We start from the raw sequence: 11,626 nt of genomic DNA, 5'->3' as shown, positions 1-11,626 counted from the left end.
GCTGCGGGCGGAGCCCGCTCCCCGCCGCGGCGGTGACGGTCCCCGGCCCGCCCGCTCCGGCCCCGCCCCCTCCCCCTCCCCCTCCCCCCCTTCCGCGACGGACGTGCCGAGGCGCGCGGCGGCCCTTCACGGGGGTGAGGCGTGCGCGAGCGGCCCCTGGGAGCCAATGGGAGCCTGCAGGGGGCGGGGCCGCCGCTTCCCCTCAGCCTTTGCGCGCGGGGCGGTGGCGGCGGCGGAGGAATGTCGGTGGCGTTCGTGCCGGAGCGGCTGCGCGGGAAGGCGGAGGTGAACCAGGAGACGCTGCAGCGGGTGAGCGCGGCCGTGGCGGCACGGGCCCTCCCGGCTCGGCTGAGGTAGAGCCGGCCCTGCCCGGCGCGGCCTCGGCCTCGGCGGGGGGCGGTAGCGGCTGGCGGCGGTCGTGAGGCGGGCGGTGACGGCGCGCTCCTGTGCCCTAGTTGCTGGAGGAGAACGACCAGCTGATCCGGTGCATCGTGGAGTACCAGAGCAAGGGCCGGGCCACCGACTGCGTGCAGTAAGTGAGCCGCCGCGGGGGCGGGTGCCGGGGCGCGCCGGGCAGCGGGAGGGGCAGCGAGGGGCAGGCGGGCTCCGAGCCCTGCCTGGCCTCGCCTGGCCTCGCCTCGCCTCGCGCTGCCGCCTCCGGGGGCAGCCCGCACAGCTTCAGAGTCCCCAGAGTCCGAAGGAGGGAAAGACGCGGCTCCTGCTCGCCAGAGCTTTCCTGCCGTTAAGAAGAAAATCGGGCTGTACTTCTGCAGAGGCTTCCCAAAAACTATTTTCACGGACCTGTGCAGCAAAAATGCCACCGAGTAGGATAAATCTGACGCCTGCTCCTTTTTGTCAAGGTTTTTTTTCTGTGCTAATATGAAAACCAGCTCTGTTGTTGAGCAGGCTTTTCTTCTCCCTTGCCCCCCCGCCCCCGCAGCGTGTGTGAAACGCCGAGCGGCATTTCCGAAGAGTGAGGGCGGTCAGCCTGGGGCCCTGCCGCAGCTCGGCTCTTTCTCACGCTCGCAGAGGACCTGAATGGCAGACAGGCCGACGGCGGTTGTGGAGCCTGGGCGCGTGCTGGCTGTACGTTCAGGCCAGCCCAAGAGTGGAGCTTTGTCATCTCTTGCCCCTGGGCTGCTCGCCTGCAGTTCTGCATCTCTTCGGTATTGATCGTACAAAGATCTTCATGTGCGTGTTTACTATCATCAAGGTTGGTTAGGCGCACGTACTTGGGTTAGAGAGTGCAGTTCAGTGCAGTATACTGGGCTTTAGAACAAGAACTGGATATGGAGGTGTTTGCCCAGTTTTTTTATGATGATGATGATTTTCATAGTTTGCTGTTTCTTTCCCTAACAGCAAATCTTGATCGGATTACAAAAACAACTATTAAAGTGTGGGTAGCTTGCTAGAAAAGAACACCTCTCCCAGATACTATGTTTCTTTCTCTCACAGGTACCAGCATATCCTGCATAGAAACCTCATTTATTTAGCTACAATTGCTGATGCGACGCCACCCAGCACACAGAAGACTGTAGACTGACTGCGCGTACCCGGACACGAGCAGTGATGCTTTAAGAATCTGTAGAAATACTTAGCTTAGAGTCCCACTTTGAGGGCTGAGAAGGTGCGGTCTTGAAAGGCAGGTAAAAAGTAATCTGTGCTTTTATGTTAAAAACATGAATGTAGTTTTTGATGTATTAGTAGGCTAGCTTTTTCCCCATTACTGTAAGCAGAACTTTAGGGTGATAATTTCCACACTCCCTTTTTCCCCTCTAAAAAAACTGCAGGTAGTATACTTCTGAAAATAGCCTCGTTCTCAGGACAGCACTACTGGAGATGCCTTCAGAGGACTCCTGTAGTCTCACTGAAGTAGAGACTGTTTCATGACTAAGGTTGTATAGTAATAGGGTAAGCATTTAGCTAGGTAACTTCTCTCTACCTCCAACATGACAAAAAGTCAGTCGTATGTTGCCATATATATAAGCAGTAGACTGTTTTGTATCTTGTATCATAGTAATTGTGCTTAATCAACTAAAGATGTTCTTTGTAAATTATAATACGTCCTGGATTAACATAACATGTTAACAAAGGAGCAGCTCAGTGGTTCAGTGAAATAGCAATGCTAACTTGTCTAGGAATGATGGGACTGTTGCATAACTTAGAGCAATTAAGTGCAAGGGAGAAATCGAGCCTTTATTTCAGTGAGAAAAGGCTGTGTGTTTGCCCTAGTTGTGTCAAGACTCTTCCTTTTTTTTTGCTTGAAATGCTCTGTACTGCAGCCTCTGTAAACAAGTAAATTCTTGCATAAACAAAATGGATTCATATGCTTCCTGGGTATTTGTCAGCATTTATGGTCAGCTGTATGCTTGTGTACTCTTATCCAGAAAGAGCACAGTTTATTTGCACACCTCAGATAGATAGTGCATTTCAGTGGCATGATTAACGTAAGCTAAACTAACAGCCTTGGTAATAGTTCTGTCTGTTTTTGCTCACTACCATCAACATTATTTAAACTCTGCGATTGCTAAAAATTGAAGTAACTTGGTGTTGGCAATGTTAGCAACGAACTACTGGTTCAAAGACACAGCTAAGGCATCTTCTGTATCATGTTCTCCAGTACAATCTACTTGAAAGAGTAGCCTTAAAAATGCTTCAAACTGTACAGTGCATAAAGTTCATTTTTATATGATGAGTCAGTAATTAGGCAGTTGACAATTTTCAAACTGTTAAATAATCCCATGTTAATGAAATAAGATCTTTGTTTACAAACCAAAGTTACAGGTTAAGGTGCTGCTCATTTTCAGCAAGGTGCATATTTTAAACAGGTATGACCTATTAAATGTATATCTTTAATAAAGCAAATAGTTTAATTTTACAGAAGCTTTAAAATACAAAATGTACAGTTCCAGTTCAGAAGCATTAGCTATTCACAAGAAGCACTGCAATAAGGGTAAGTTAACTAAGCACCAAACCCTTGCACTTGGCAGTGTAAGTGAAGTTTAATGGCAAGACTCATTTGCCAAGTGCAACAATTCTTAAAATTACCAGTGTTCAGAACAATCGGAAGCAAAGGACAGAGTAGCACCTACGTGGTCAAAATGCAGACAAACTTTCTTTGATTTTGCAATTCACTTATGTAGGTCCAGAAACTTGCCAGCATTTGTAATATGAATTAACTGCAAAAACTATAGCAATAATTTTGGCACTTGTTAGAAAAAGTTCAAAATTAAGTGTTTTCATTAACTTCTATGTTGGTCTTAGTATGAATAACCAGTAAGTACAACCAAATTTAAGATTTAATATTAGATCTAAATGACAAGATTTAGGAAACTCAAAACCATTCATCAAGTTAAATAACCACCAACATTTTCAGCAGAGGGTTTTCAAAATTATAGTAGTACAGACCATTAACAATTTACAGACAGAAGCCACACTGATTGTGCAAAGCACATTACTGTAAAAAGTCTATGTACAGCAAACAAATCTCTGTAAACATGGTAAGTATGAAGTTTCAGAAAACATGGTGACAATATCATAAATACAGGCAACATTGGCATCCTCAAACAGCACAAAAGGTAACAATCTGGGCCTGCAAATATGGCCCGTCACCATACAAACAAAAAAGGTGGATGGGTTCTAAATACCCAAATGTTTAATAGTTTTAGTGTTGTGTATACTTTTTATTTTTTTATATATATATATATAATGTATTTATTTTTTGGTATCTTTAGATATAGATGTACTTAGTTTGTAAAAACAAAAACAACAAATGTGCTTTATCTTCATTGAAAAATTATGTAGTTAGAACTAATAACCCATTTTACTAGTAGTTAACATATTAGAATGATATGACTTAAGAAAAATACAAAAATAAGATTAATACTGTCAAAACTCTTATACCAGAAAATATTGTGGTTTTTAGAATCTTTCAAAGATGAAATATGAAAATTTAAATAAGCTCTAACTATATAAAGAATCTTCTGTAATCTCAATTAATATACAGTGGGATAGCTATACATATATTTACCATTGTTCTTCAATTTTTAAGCACCAATCACTCTCCCGGATCCACTTTGGTTGGAAGATTATTCCTAATTCCACAGGTTCACTTAATGGCACATATTGACTGCAAATAATTACTTTATCCTTTTAAAAAAAATAATGTTCTTTTAACTAACTGCTACCCCACATTTCAGTTTAGTATCTTCTGAGCCAGCTCACAATTTTTAATCAACTGTAGCATCTGAAATAAGACTTTAAATATATGCAAGTAGTCTTTTAGGCTATACTTTCACACACTTAAGGAGCACTGTGTGGATAATGCCTTTGGCCAAATGAAGCAGTAAGAAATGGTGTATTTATTTGAAAAGCAGTGTCATATTATCCACACAGATGCCATCTACTTTAAGCAGCTCAGGTAACATTTGTGACACAAGGTTGAGTGGTTCTGCTGTTCTTTACTTAGAGTAAGGAAACTACCACAAAACTCAATTTCGCAACTGTTTCTGCAGCAGTTTCATAATGAACTCACTTGTGTGGCACACGAAAAGCTGCTGCTGCACTTCATTTAAAAAGAAGCTGCCCACAGGCCATTTATGGAGAATACAAAGACTTTACAGCTTGTCTGTTATAAATTTAAACACAAACAGTGTTGAGCAAAGTGACCACTATATATTTGCTTCAACATATTCAGTGTGTTTCAGTAAGATGTTTAACTATAAATCTATATGAAAAATAGCTATAAAATACAGTGTTTCTTGTATGGTAGTCCTTCAGCAGTTCTTTTAAAAAAAAAGGTTTTGAAAGTAAAGGCAATATACACATTTTTAAAAGCATTTCTACATCACAGTTTTGGGCTGTTTCATGTACATCAAACAAACATATTGGCCATATTTGCTCAGCACTGTAAATCAGAATTCAAGAGTTTGTCTATCTCACCCAAATCCCCTCAATTCCATATTTAATGAGATAAACAGGACATAGCCAACACACAATTGTGAAACAAAGTATATGTAATTTATGTTTGGCCCTGTGCTGTATTTTCCAATATGAAAAGCAATTAGTACTGATGCAGGTAAGATGGTCTGCGTTCGTGCTTTACTGGAAAAGATTTAAAGCCCTTATTCATCTGTTTGTGCTGGGAGGCCTGTTGTGATTGCTGCTGCTGCGCGTAGGCAAAGTTAGAGGAAATTCCTGCTGCTGAAGCACAGTCGTTGGCTGCTGCCCACATGGGGGACTGGAGGATCTGCATCGTGTCGCTCCACTGGCTGACAGGGCTGCTCATAGGATACAAAGATGTACTCTGACTGGGTAGCGTGTTCGTGACAGAGGACGTATGCTGCCAGGGTGCCTTTGGAGGCCAGGTTTTGGTTTTATTATCCTGAGAAAACAAAATTAGTTGGTTTTGGGGTGGGGTTTTTTGTTTGTTTTAATACCAAAACACTTCTTTTTGGAGACAATACTTATCACCTTATCCCCTCAAGACATTTTCAGAAGATGAGTTTATGTTTGAAAGCAGAATTGATGGATGTATCTAGCACTCTCAATTCTTAAAACAGCTGCTTATTGAAAAACTTTTTTTTTTATTTCAGCACATTTGTTTGACACATAGCAGCCCCAATCTAAGTCAAAATTTCTAGCAAGACAGGTAATAAATCTGGTGATACTTTAGTTTTCTCTGCACAGACAACTAAAATTGACTGTGTTGCCTCTTAGCTTGAAATCTTTGGTTTTGTGATAATTTCTGCTACAAGGGAAAAAGATAAAGTGATTTCCAATTTTAATATTTAAACGTGGCAACTTTGATAAAAGCATCTAGTACTACCTGAGTGCAAATGGTTTGGGTTTTAGCTGAGGTAAGCAATCTGAAGATACAGATACTATTCTAGTTGTTTTCCTGGTGTAAACCACCCCAAAATGCAAACAGGAAAAATGACTAAGCAAAGCCATTTTCAGCTTACCTGATTACGGTCATCTGCTGCAGAAAGAAGAGGTGGTGACGGTAACGTACTAGGTTCCTGTTCGCCACTACTGTGTTTTCTGCCCAAAAGAAGTAAAATTTACTTTTTTTTTTTAAAAATGACTCACCCACATTAATCTGCCACTGGCATATACCATTTTGTAGTTTCAGTCTGTCATACTTGACAGCCTAGAATGTGTACTGACACTTCATCTTGTTTCACGTATTTTTGCTCAGTAGAGGTAAAAGCAGCAATGCAGAAAGAAACTCATTACTGAATACTGTCAGAGGCCTGGCAGTGCCATAGTTTTTTGAGCTACAGCTTCAGCAACATGCACGCATTTTTGTAGAGGTGAAAGGAAGATGGGCTAGTCTTCTGCCCACTTTGAAGAAGTCTGCCAGAAATTGCCTTTTTTTCTTCTGTTATCTGCTCTCATTTGTTTTGGTTTTTTTTTTAAAGTATCTTTTCTGAAATAACTTTACAGACAAGACAAAAAAAACAGTTGAGCAAGTGAAACATCTGCTGAAGCACGGTGACTTTACTGAGGAAAAGTGTTATACTTTTGGTTTAAATTTGTAACCTAATACCTAATATCAAATAGAAGTCCTTGACCCTGTGCATTCTGAAAGATTTTTACCGGGGGGGGGGGTGGGGGGGGAGGGTGGGTTAGATTAAAGCAGAATCTTTTATCCTTTCACCCTTTGTTTAAAAAAAAAAAAAAAAAAAAAAAAATCACCATGCTCCAATCATCAGGCCTCCATAGATAAGCAGTCCTTTGCAGGTCAGCTTTAGAACGCTCAACCCTTTTGCCTTCTCTTACTGTATAGTTTTAGCTATGGTATTTTTTCTGGCCCTCGCTTGTAGAATGTTTTTCTTCCTAAAAGTAACAAGACAGTAGTACTGCTACTTCAGCTTAAGTTTTTATTTAACGAAGCACACTCTTTGGAAACTTTCTTATGCTCTTCAGAGCATTACATAAAGCACAGGCTTTTGTTCTTCTTGCTCCATGATCAATCTCTACATATCTGGTGGCTTGGCAGATTAATTCAATTCACCCGTTATAGGCTTATTGTGTTTTCCTTCCCTGCTTCTCTTTTAAAGCCACAAATAATTACTACTTTTTCTGTGACTGCTTATTAGATAGCTCTCTTCTGTAATTTCAATTTAGCATTTATTGAAGCTCAGTTCCTGTCCCCTCTATATAAAGTCTTGGTAAGCATAAAGATTCAGAAGACAGCTCCTCTTTTGGTCAATTCCTTTCAACCTGCTTGCCTTAGTCTCATTATTTTAAATTCCAGTATACTTCCTTTCTGGCAATGCATATAAAAATAGCTATCCAGATATAATCTGCAGGCAACTGGCAGTACATCCACTGACTTTTTCCTATCACCAAAAAGCAGACAATCTTGTATCTAAATGTATTGACTCCGAATTACTCTGTGATCTAAACAAATATAGAATATTTGGCCACCAAACTAGCTTATTTTTAGAAAAGGCTCATGAAAAATAGTTTGAGAGAATGATCCCAGGTTGGAATGGGGTTGGTATTCATGCTTCATCTTGTGCCTTTTATTATTGTCTTAACTACCCTCTACTATGGAATCACCGAGGTTCCAAAGATAACCAGCTTCTAGCCCTTTAGAAAATCAGAAAACAATTGTTGTAATTCATACTACTACTTTTAAGTGGATTGTTCATAGCTGAAAATCCTGTCTTAGTTTTTAAGGTACTAAGCTTATTTATGAATGCAATTAAGCCTCCTCTTCATATTGTCAGAAATAAAGGACTAAATAGGCATGTGTTTATGACTACTAAAACGGCAGTGGTAGGCAAGGTGAGACAAAAGTCTACACAACATTATCAGCAGTATTTCCCGAGTGCCACAAAGTTGCAGTAGAAGCCAGGAAATAAGAACTTGCTGGCATCAAAATGCACATTAGGGGCATGACAAAGCTGCAGTGAAGTACACAGTTTAGAAAACCCAATTCAAAGATGATCTCTAATGCCTCACTAGTTTAGAAAGAAACGACATCCAAAATGGATCATCTTGGAAGAGCGAAAGCATCAGATCTTTTCTAGACATACTGAATTTCAGCTAACAACTAGCTATTTGCACAGAGGAGACAGCTACTAATATGACTCGAATTGGGAATCCCTAGCGTTGAAGTCAGATACTCTATACACTGATCTGTATCATCAGTGTAGTATGCAAACTGACATTTGTTTAACTTTGTCTAATTAGCAGGAATTTCCTTTGTGTGGCTACTCAAATGAAATTATAAAAAAAAAAAAAATCTTATGAAGTGGTCTGTATTTCTGTTCATTTTGCTCACCTTCTCTGCTTTACAGCAGCAACAAGGTCTGGCCCTGAGAACATGGAAAACAAACTGTCTCCATTAGCTGAGGAGGTCTCGTCACTTGAGCTGGCAGAGTCTCCTTGAGTACCAGACCAGCTATTTGTCACATCACTGTAAGACAAAAAGTTGTATTAGTCCTTGTATTTATAGTGCCTGGTCCAGACTGTACGCCCTAGTTAGGTATGCTGAATCTTTGTCACAGGTGATACCTAAGACCACAAAGAAATTTCAATACTTTGTAAGAGGTACCAGTAATACAAATACTTATTTACTTCTGAGTGATCACATCAACTGCTTTGTCCGTTACAGTCACTTTATATATATTTTACTAAAATAATTATATAAATCAAAAGTGCCTTTCTTGGTCAGGAAGGAGAGACAAGTGATCCTTGGGTTTGGACTCACTAAGCACTTGACTTTTTCATTGCAAAACTGAGCTGGAACACATACTTGTCCTACCGGTTTTAACCTAGCTTGAGAGTCACAGCTATTAAATGATGGACAAATGGACAGAGAATCTTGAAACGCTTCTGTCATAATACGCAATTATGATTTGGAAGAAATCAAGAACGACTAACATACTTGCTGTAAGGTACCTGCCTTATAGTAGCAAGATTAAACGGCTAAAATCTGGAAAGCTGAATTCAGTCAGGCACTGCAACTTTGATAGCATCACTTTTCATCAAAACTAGGTCTTAAAGGTTTTCAAAATAACTTAAAGAAAACTATTCTGAATGAATCTGTGCTATAAATTCCTTATTTCCTCTGTTCGAGTCAAAGTCGGTAGATATTCTACTCTAAAGAAAGACATCAAACAAATGTCGGTGCTTCGGTATCAGCAAAGCAGGAAGGGCTCAGATTTCTCACTCTTGACATAATGAAGTGCAGCTTTCACAGATGCAGCAGCAACTGGAAAAAACACGCAGTATTCCCACATTCTGCCAAGTTTGAGTGTAAAATAGGCTCATATATAATAAAAGTATGTAGCCTGTCTAATCTCTTACCCTTCTGTGAAATACTCAGGAAAGGGCCAGGTTTTATGAGGATCATCAGGAAGAGGCCAGTTGCTACGTGTGTTGCTTGGACGACGGACGTGCTGTGCTTGCCTTTTTTGTTGCATAGCCTGGTTGACCCCAGCAACATAGCGGGCAAATTCTGGATCTGAACCAACTGAATAAAAGAAACCAAGAAGTCAGTTGCTGACATTCAGCTATTTCTACTGCACTTATCCCCCTCTTTTAATCTTTTAGGCTTGACCATACCCCACAACAGCAAGTAATTCCCTCACTGATAATAAATGCCAGACAACAGTTGATACCTCTTCATGGAGCAGCGAAGAACACTGAATAGGACATGTTTTTAAAAAGTAGATATGCACTATCCATACATGGTGGATAATAATTCTCACCTGGAAGTACACCTGCCCCTTGCATTTGATCAGGGAAATGGTATTTGTCACTATGATTGTGTCTACACACTGAAAGGTCCAATATCCCATCAGCAGACACTGATGGAATTAAAGCCTGTACATTTATCCAAGCTCAGAGAAAAAGAACATACCAATTATTGTAGTTGATTCCAGATTGCAACATGATTTCCAGCTATGTTGTGATCCTGCTTACTTCAAGAAATCAGAATTTCAGATTGATCATATTAGAACATACAGCCCAGATATTGCCTACTTCCTACAAAGACTAGACAACAATTTCGAAAACATTCTGATCCTGACCTGCAAAATATTTCAGAATAAGATTGATATTTACAGAAAAAAAGCAGTAATTCTTAAAAATTCTTCCATTATTAAAGTACTGTATATGTCCCAAGCATTTGATCAGTGATCTGATAAGTGATAAGCATGATCTTGAGCAGACACAGCAAAAGCCTTAATCCAAAAAATCCAAAAGTGTTTTAAATGCTCAATTGATCAGACCAAACAATCCATGTATTAAAAAGAATGCTGTTACGAGTCAGTGTAATTGAGTTTCCACAGCTTCTGTTTCTTTCTGCCTTTTTTTTTTCCTTTCTTTTTCCTGAGGGAAATCTTTGCAATCCGACTGGATTAATGGAAAATGTCTAGACTACATGCATGGTAATTGCAGCAGGAAGTACAGAGCTGCTGGTCACAGTTTTAAATTAAGAGTGAAGACTGAAGAACATCCAACAAGCATGCACAGCTCAGAAAGCAGAAGTCAGTCTTTCATGTGATGGCTTCCCTATGTTCAATTCAGCATTTAGAAGAAAAGTTTCCTTGTTTTCATCTGGCACATTCAGAAAAGAGCTTCACAATGTTTTGTTGAATGGAAATTAAAACAACAAGGAAGAAAATAATTTTGTTTCTATACATCCTTTGTTATATAAGCAAGGGACAGAGCTATCTGACAGCTGTATACAAACAAAATATTCCCACAATACTTGTTCTCTTTGAGAAATATCTTTATGTCAATTTAAGATGAGGCTGGAAGCTAGACAGATCCTCAGATCTAAGGACAGATTATAGATAGATTCTGAAGGGCATCCAGGTTTTTTTTCCTGTGGATAGCATTAAGTGTTAAATTACTGTTATATTCAAAATAGCAACTTCTGTTAATTTTTACCTCAATAAAAACATATCAGCTAAACAGCTTTTTATCAGATATGTTTTTGACTTCATTTTTTCACATCTGTGAAAGTAATTCAAAAGACCTGGAGGTATCAACATTCCTTCTACTAGTTCTTACTGCAACATTCCTTCATCAAGTTCTTACAGATGATAGAAGTACTGCAAAATACACTTTTGGTAGCTAGTTAAGCCTTTGACATGAAAAGCCATCAATTTTATAAATTTTTAATTAGCAGATTTGCATCTGAAAGGAGACATCATTTTCAGGCTCTGAAAATATTTATCAAAAAAGTAATGCCATTTGTTTCAAACGACAAATGTACAAATTCCTAAGAAAGTCTGGAAATGAAAGAGTGTTTCGTGTTTAAAGCTTCCTGTACTACGCTAACTAGAGCTAAATTGAAAATTCCTGCATCACAGCTCAAGCCAACAAGTTATATGAAGAAACGTTATCTTTCCAATGGAAAAAACTATTTGACTGAAGGGTTGGTTTTTTGTTTAGTTTTGTTTTTTTAAACCTCAGATCTATGGAAAATACTGAATAAGTCACTTTTTCAGAGTACTGCTTTCAAAGTCCTTGATATTCATATCAAATGGAACAAAACAAGTAGCTTTATGTAGATCGGAAGGAAAATACTACAGAAGGATTCAAAATGCTAAAAATGCCAGTCTGTTGTATATACATGCATTTTTTTCCTTACACATAC

General features: G+C 39.7%; 2 protein-coding genes across 4 annotated transcripts in view; one reads left to right on the top strand and one right to left on the bottom strand.

Moving 5' to 3' along the window:
* The first annotated feature begins 167 nt into the window (after positions 1 to 167).
* SS18L2 (SS18 like 2) lies at positions 168 to 2,321 on the top strand. The gene is made up of 3 exons (XM_052795696.1): positions 168 to 309; positions 456 to 532; positions 1,456 to 2,321. The coding sequence occupies exons 1-3, from the start codon at positions 241 to 243 to the stop codon at positions 1,541 to 1,543; spliced, it is 234 nt and encodes a 77-aa protein (XP_052651656.1). The 5' UTR covers positions 168 to 240; the 3' UTR covers positions 1,544 to 2,321.
* Positions 2,322 to 2,524: 203 nt separating this feature from the next.
* Positions 2,525 to 11,626, bottom strand: part of GARRE1 (granule associated Rac and RHOG effector 1) — a 62,869-nt gene continuing 53,767 nt past the window's right edge. For all 3 annotated transcript variants that reach the window (XM_052795691.1, XM_052795692.1, XM_052795695.1), the window contains 4 exons: positions 9,325 to 9,490; positions 8,297 to 8,431; positions 5,964 to 6,042; positions 2,525 to 5,383 (listed from right to left, as the gene is read on the bottom strand). In XM_052795691.1, the coding sequence (XP_052651651.1) occupies positions 5,063 to 5,383; positions 5,964 to 6,042; positions 8,297 to 8,431; positions 9,325 to 9,490 (701 nt within the window). In that variant the 3' untranslated portion in view covers positions 2,525 to 5,062. The remainder of the gene's footprint in view (positions 5,384 to 5,963; positions 6,043 to 8,296; positions 8,432 to 9,324; positions 9,491 to 11,626) is intronic.

Source organism: Harpia harpyja, chromosome 9 (genome assembly GCF_026419915.1).
Source record: "Harpia harpyja isolate bHarHar1 chromosome 9, bHarHar1 primary haplotype, whole genome shotgun sequence".
Taxonomy (NCBI): Eukaryota; Metazoa; Chordata; class Aves; order Accipitriformes; family Accipitridae; genus Harpia; species Harpia harpyja.
The sequence above is the reverse complement of the archived record's forward strand: the minus strand, read 5'-3'. Positions and strand labels throughout refer to the sequence as shown.

Bases quoted from the DNA above. Each gene is read 5' to 3' on its own strand.
- SS18L2 (XM_052795696.1), top strand. From the start codon at position 241: ATGTCGGTGGCGTTCGTGCCGGAGCGGCTGCGCGGGAAGGCGGAGGTG. The intron at 310-455 runs GTGAGCGCGGCC...CCTGTGCCCTAG, and splicing joins ACCAGGAGACGCTGCAGCGG to TTGCTGGAGGAGAACGACCA. The intron at 533-1,455 runs GTAAGTGAGCCG...TTTCTCTCACAG, and splicing joins CGGGCCACCGACTGCGTGCA to GTACCAGCATATCCTGCATA.